The sequence below is a fragment of the Lactuca virosa genome, chromosome 8 (assembly GCF_052849685.1).
Source record: "Lactuca virosa cultivar CGN04683 chromosome 8, Lactuca_virosa_CGN04683_v6, whole genome shotgun sequence".
NCBI classification, from domain to species: domain Eukaryota; kingdom Viridiplantae; phylum Streptophyta; class Magnoliopsida; order Asterales; family Asteraceae; genus Lactuca; species Lactuca virosa.
This window is the reverse complement of record NC_136433.1, coordinates 186,473,235-186,479,706: the sequence shown is the minus strand read 5'-3', so window position 1 is coordinate 186,479,706 and position 6,472 is coordinate 186,473,235. Positions and strand designations below refer to the sequence as shown.

Below are 6,472 nucleotides of genomic sequence, written 5' to 3'. Positions count from 1 at the left end.
GTAAAGAACCGCTACCCACTACCATGGATTGATGATCTCTTCGATACGTTGCATGGTGTATCTTGGTTCTCTAAGATCAATCTGAGGTCAAGGTATCATCAGATGAGAGTCAGAGAGGAGGATGTGGAGAAGACAGTGTTCCGAACTCGTTATGGTCAATACGATTTCGTGGTGATGTCGTTTGGGCTCACCAACGCACCGGCGGCCTTAATGGATTTGATGAATCGGGTATGCATGCCGATGCTCGATCGTTCGGTCATTATTTTTATTGATGATATGATGGTCTATTCCAAGACCAAGGAGCAGCATGATGAGCATCTTTGAGAGTTGCTAGGAGTTCTAAGGAGGGAGAGGCTTTATGCCAAGTTCTCGAAGCATGAGTTTTGGTTACGGGAGGTCCAGTTCTTGGGACACCTCGTTAACCAGGACGGGATTCTGGTCAACCCGACCAAGATAGAGACAGTTATGTAGTGGGAGGTCCCGAAGTCTCCCTCGGAGATTATGAGTTTTCTGGGTTTGGCAGGTTATTATCGGAGGTTTATTCATGATTTTGCCAGGGTTGTTGTACCTCACACTCGTTTAACGAGGAACGACATGGATTTTCGTTGGGGGCCTGAGCAGCAAGCTGCATTCAAGACCTTGAGACAGAAGTTATGGTAGGCCTCGGTGTTGACCCTTCTGGAGGGCGTGGAGGATTTTGTTGTATGTTGTGATGCTTCTATCACCGGTTTGGGGTTAGTACTCATGAAGCGAGGGAGGGTTATTGTGTATGCTTCTAGACAACTGAAACCACATGAGGTACGGTACCCAAAGCATGATCTGGAGCTGGGGGCGGTAGTGTTTTCCCTTAAGATTTGACAACATTATCTATATGGGGTCTTATGTACCATTTACACAGATCATAAGAGTCTGAGATACCTCATGGATCAGCCGAATCTAAACATGCGGTAGCGTAGATGGCTTAATGTGGTCAAGGATTATGACTGCGAGATTCTTTATTACCAATGGAAGGTCAATGTGGTCGCCGATGCTTTGAGCCGCAAGGCGGTTTGTACTCCTTCTCGAGGACACTGTTTGAGGATGATCATCGACTCCCCACTTCTAGATTTGATTAGGGAGGCTCAGGCCTTGGTTAATATTACTATAATGTGATGTTAATTTGTATGGCTTTGATTAATATCATAACGATATTATTTTGTATTCTTATATGAAGTTTGAAAAGTAAAAAAAACGGATTACAAGATTTTTTCTCTTAAAATGCTCGGGGAGGAGGGTTTAAGGAGGGAAACTAAAACTGAACAATATCAACATCCACCTCACATCAACCATCAACTGATTTCATTTATTTTGTATCATTTGAATATCTAATAAACTATTATCATTAATTTATATTAAATAATTTAACTATTTTAAGTTTTGAGAAAAATATGTTGGATAATGTTGATCTTGAGTCGATAATATCATAAGTTATTTGCATATAGAAAAACACATACCAATATTTTTTTTAAAATTTTGTGCATTTCATCTTTATACCAACATCCGTTGAGTTATTAAATAAAAATACTAAAGTTGGAACAAGTATATTCTTTCAAAGCTTAATGAAGCCCACTTGTAAATTTTTCATCTCTCTTGTTGTATATGAATTTTGGTAATTTGACTTTAATTTATTGTAATTTGAAGGGTCATTTTTCTCTTTTGCCCCGGGCCTCTTATCGGCTTGGACCACCCTGAAAGTCTCATAAGGCCTGAAAGTCTCATAAGGTCTGGTTCTTTTATGTTCTTTTATGATCTTTTATGCACCGAATAAACCATCTAAACGAGACTAAATGACAATTTTACCCTTCAGTTCGAAAAAAAAATTCAAAATATACACCAATTTTAACAAGTTGGTTTAAAAAAAAGGACAAATTGGTAAATGGTTGATGTCTTAATACATGAATCCAAGTTTTTTTGGTCTAACCTATTGAGTCCTTATCTCTAGATTAAGTCAAAAAGAAACAACCATACATAGCTATCAAGTTTAATTTGCTTAACCCATTAAGTTCATCAAGTCAAAAAGATCAATTCGGTTTTAAAGTAGCATACATACAACATGATTAAGCAAACTCCACGGGCAAAGACTCCCAATCCAAACTCGGTTTCCACTCAGCTTCCATAATAACTTTCAAAATCTCTTTTGCTACAATCTTACTACCAATCGGTGTTAAATGTATCCCATCTCTGTTATTATAATACCAACACAATTAAAATTAAACGACCATCAAATATTTATATTTATTAAATATTTATATTTATTACACAATAGTACAACATAAAACATGTTGTACTGTGTTTGTGTTTGGCATGCATTGGACATCAATAGTAAATCATTATCGAGTGTGTGCAAGTCCATGGAAGGATACTTACGTAAAGCAAGTTGTTAACCAATCATCTCGCTGCTTAAGTGTGGTACAAAGATTAATATACTTTATATTCATCTCTTTGCATAATTTTACACAAGCATCTGCATACTTTTTGCATAGTTCATTTTTGCGACCTTTAGTACTGGTTGCATAAAAAAAAGTTGTAAATGTCAATGAGAATTAACAATTACAAGGAATATTAATATTATATGAAAAAAGAAAAAGAAAAAACTTCAGTTAGTAATAATCACCCGAAAAATTGTAGAATTTGAGACTCATTCACAGGAGGAGCAGTAAGAAATATGATGCGTGTCTTCTCTGAAAGGCTCTGGTAAAAACGGGTGGGTTGTAATACAAATTTAAAATCACATTTCCATATAAACAATTTTAACTAAAAAGTAAAAACCAACAAATGTTGTGGTAAAATTTACCTTGAGATGGATAGCAATCTTTCTCATGTTTTCAACATATTCATCAAGTGGTACATGAGAACTTAGGCCATCTTGAGTAGGAAGGACTGAATCATTGCCTCCAAAATAAACTATTACCAAAGATGGTTGTATAGCTTCATCCTAAAGTAGGTAAATAGGAAGATAAATTGGGGAATTACATGAATTTGGTTTTTGAAGGTGGTAATTAAACTGAAGAAATTACCTTTGGAAAAACTTGATCAAGAACTTCTACAGCTTGTCTGGAGTTCCAACCAGAATATCCTCGCAAAACTATGTCTGCCTATACAAAATTAATGACCAGTTACATCGAATGCCTAATGAAAAATTAATTTAGGAACTAGTATTGAAGAAATCAACCAAATACACTAGTATTCTAAAATTCCCCAAACCCTATAGAGCAACGTGTTAATTGTTCTACATTGAAACAGCAGCGTGTAATTATAATCCCTTTTCCCACCTACCAACAATTAATCGATTCTTTGTCAAAATTAACTTCTGGATAAACGATTCTACGTTTATTGAGAAATTGACAAGTGTACTGATACTTATTGTGGTCAAATCAAATGCATTCAGTATCATACGAAGAGTTGAAATCAGAATCGAATGAATCCAAACAAGAACGTAAATCAGATGGAAATCTAACCTTTCGAGCGTAAATATCTGCAAGAATCGCACCCCAACCTTCCTCGCCGAAGCTAAATTGAACGACTGAAGAGCCGAACAACACGAACTGTGGCCTTCTTGGCCCGACCATTGTTACGAGCTCTACTAACCTCTACTAACCCCAGATCATTTCCGCAAGTAAACAAGTGTGCTTGGGGTATCTTTAATAAAACTTTGCAACTTTTACAATTTTACTTTTTTACCACCAAATTTTCTGTTAACCTCTTAGTTTAATCTTTCTTTATCTATTATCAACACTCTTCACGTTTTTTAAGTGAAACTTGCAACAAAACTTTTAAATTTGTATGTTTTTTTTTCTTTTAGGTATCACGGTAATAATGTTTTCTTTTTAATTTTTCCATAATTTTATGTAAGTTATTAATTTCACTTTTTTTTCCTGGTTGGACAATTTTTGATGATATGACATCATGTAAGATTCTATAAAAATAATTGTAATTACTGTTGTTTTAATTACAAAAATATATACATAATTAATGTTAATGCAATGTATATAATTAACAAAACGTATACATCTCGACATAAAAAAATAGCTTTAATTATGTAGTTTTCTAGGTTAATATCTTCTTTATGATTTTTTTTTGAGATTTTTAACTTCAATAAATCGTCATACCAAGGAATAAAACAAGATAACCCAACAACAATATACAAACCCTTTTTCTCATACAACCTCAAACTTCATCAAACATACTGTCTGTCGGTCGTGATGGCAGATTATCTGCCATCAGAACCGACAGGATTATGCAAATTCCACAGGCAAAGACTCCCAATCCAAACTCGGTTTCCAGTCAGCTTCCATAATAACTTTCAAAATCTCTTTTGCCACAATCTTGCTCCCATCCGGAGATAAATGTATCCCATCTCTGTAATTTATCAACACAATCAAACCCACCATCAACCGTACGTATATAATATGCGCTGCAACATAAAACAAGTCGTACTGTGTTTGCCTTGCATTGGACTCAGACTGACCGAGACTGATGTTACTTTGACAAATTTTACAAAAGGTTTGTGTGGGCAATTTTTTATCACTATAAAAGGGCAAATTACATGTCGTATTTAACTTTTTTACCCATATAGATTATTTTTTACTTAATTAGAAATTAAAGCAAATACTTACGTAAAGCAAGTTGTCAACCAATCATCTTGTTGCTTAAATGCAGTACAAAGATCAATAGCTTTAATCTTCATCTCATGGCTTAATTTTACACAAGCATCTGCGTATTTTTTGCATTGTTCATTTTTTCGATCCTCAACACTGGTTTAAAAAAAAGTTGCAAATGTCAATGAGAATTAACAATTAGAAGAAATATTCATATTATATGAAGAAAAAAAAAGTTGGGTTAGTAATAATCACCCCAAAACTTGTAGAATTTGAGCCTCATTCACAGGAGGAGCAATAAGAAATATTATGCGTGTCTTCTCTGAAAGGCTCTGGTAATGTAACATAACAAAACATTTTTACACAAGAGGTATTTAAATGAAAAGTGGTGAAAGTACATTGTGTATTAATCACATAAAATATTATCTATGGTAAAAATTTACCTTGAGATGGATAGCAATATTTCTCATGTTTTCAACTCATCAAGTGGTACATGAGAACTTAAGCCATTTGGATGAGGAAGGACTGAATCATTACCTCCAAAATAAACTATCACCAAAGATGGTTGTATTGCTTCATCCTAAATACAAGAAATAGCAACATACTTTCAGGTATTTGTTTATTAGACCTAATAAGAATTGAAATTAGAATGCTATAATTGGGTAGATTTTTCAAAGTAAAGTGTCTTTATAAAAATAAAGAAAGTGTAAATACAATGCTGTAATAAAGAAAATAAAAAATTAGGATGCTAAAATAAGGAAATAAATGAAAGTGCATTGTTATTTCTTCCATTTAGCCCAGAACTAAGAGAGGATACTCAAAAAAAATTGGGAAACTGTATGAATTTGGTTTTCAAAGTGGCAATTAAACTAACAAAATTACCTTTCGAAAAATTTGATCCAAAACTTCTACAGCTTTCCTGGAGTTCCATCCAGCATATCCTCGCAGTGTAACATTTGCAAAGCGAAAAGATATTTGTGTACAGAAATCAACAAATACATGATACATATAGAATAATCGAATACATTACATTCCTCATAAAGAGTCTCTGCAATTGAGATTTGAGATTCATAGAAAATTTGTAGTTTGCTTTTAATAATGACTATAACAAACCCTTAAAGAGCAACTTGTTCGTAGTTATAAATTGATACAGAAGTGTGAGATTGCAATCCCTTATTCAACCTACCAACCATTAATCGATTCCTCGTGAGTATTTAAACTTCTGGATAAGTGATATATCGTTAATTGAGAAATCTACAAGTGTAGAGATACTTATGGATTTATCAATGATCAAAACGATGCATTCAGTAGCATACTGAAACTCGAACTCACTATCGAATGGATCCAAATAAGAACATAAATAAAAGTGAAATCCAACCTTTCCAGCGTAAATGTCTGCGAGAATCGCACCCCAACCTTGCTTACCAAAGCTACTTGAACGATTGACGAACCAAATAACACGAACTGTGGCCTTCTTGGTCCCACCATTGTTTCGCGCTCTACCAACCCCAGATCATTTCCGCAGGTAATAAGTGGTGTGGGTTATAGTCCAATTTTGTATTTCTTAATTTTAATAGACAAAATTGAAAAAATGTCCCCTGTCAAAATTATATGTTTTTGGTGCAAAAAGTTTTAGCTGAGCATCAATGGTTCAATTTTGGATTTTTTTGTGATTTTGGTCCCTATTTGCTTGAAAAGACTATTATACCCTCCTGATTTTCTTTTTCCTTTTCTTTTAATTAATTTATTATTCATTATATTATAAAAAAAAAGAAAAAAGAAAAATATAATTTACTTTAAAATATCATCATTCATCCTACACTCACAACCACCAC

At 33.9% G+C, this 6,472-nt stretch overlaps 1 protein-coding gene and 1 pseudogene across 2 annotated transcripts; both read right to left on the bottom strand.

Moving 5' to 3' along the window:
• Positions 1–1,890: 1,890 nt before the first annotated feature.
• On the bottom strand, positions 1,891–3,681 carry LOC145128798 (GDSL esterase/lipase CPRD49-like). Its single transcript, XM_079063602.1, has 6 exons — positions 3,498–3,681; positions 3,057–3,134; positions 2,834–2,974; positions 2,654–2,730; positions 2,407–2,544; positions 1,891–2,220 (listed from the first exon to the last, which is right to left on the bottom strand). The coding sequence occupies exons 1-6, from the start codon at positions 3,606–3,608 to the stop codon at positions 2,097–2,099; spliced, it is 669 nt and encodes a 222-aa protein (XP_078919728.1). The 5' UTR covers positions 3,609–3,681; the 3' UTR covers positions 1,891–2,096.
• A 376-nt stretch (positions 3,682–4,057) lies between these two features.
• LOC145128343 (GDSL esterase/lipase CPRD49-like) lies at positions 4,058–6,140 on the bottom strand (annotated as a pseudogene). The gene is made up of 6 exons (XR_013716826.1): positions 6,012–6,140; positions 5,520–5,593; positions 5,081–5,217; positions 4,893–4,969; positions 4,656–4,793; positions 4,058–4,398 (listed from the first exon to the last, which is right to left on the bottom strand). The product of XR_013716826.1 is annotated as a GDSL esterase/lipase CPRD49-like (transcript).
• Between the last annotated feature and the right edge of the window lie 332 nt (positions 6,141–6,472).

Excerpts from the sequence above, each read along its gene's own strand:
- LOC145128798 (XM_079063602.1), bottom strand. The coding sequence starts at position 3,608 with ATGGTCGGGCCAAGAAGGCCACAGTTCGTGTTGTTCGGCTCTTCAGTC. Across the intron at positions 2,975-3,056 it reads TTGATCAAGTTTTTCCAAAG|GATGAAGCTATACAACCATC; the intron begins GTAATTTCTTCA and ends TACCTACTTTAG. Across the intron at positions 2,545-2,653 it reads CAAATTCTACAATTTTTCGG|TACTAAAGGTCGCAAAAATG; the intron begins GTGATTATTACT and ends TTATGCAACCAG.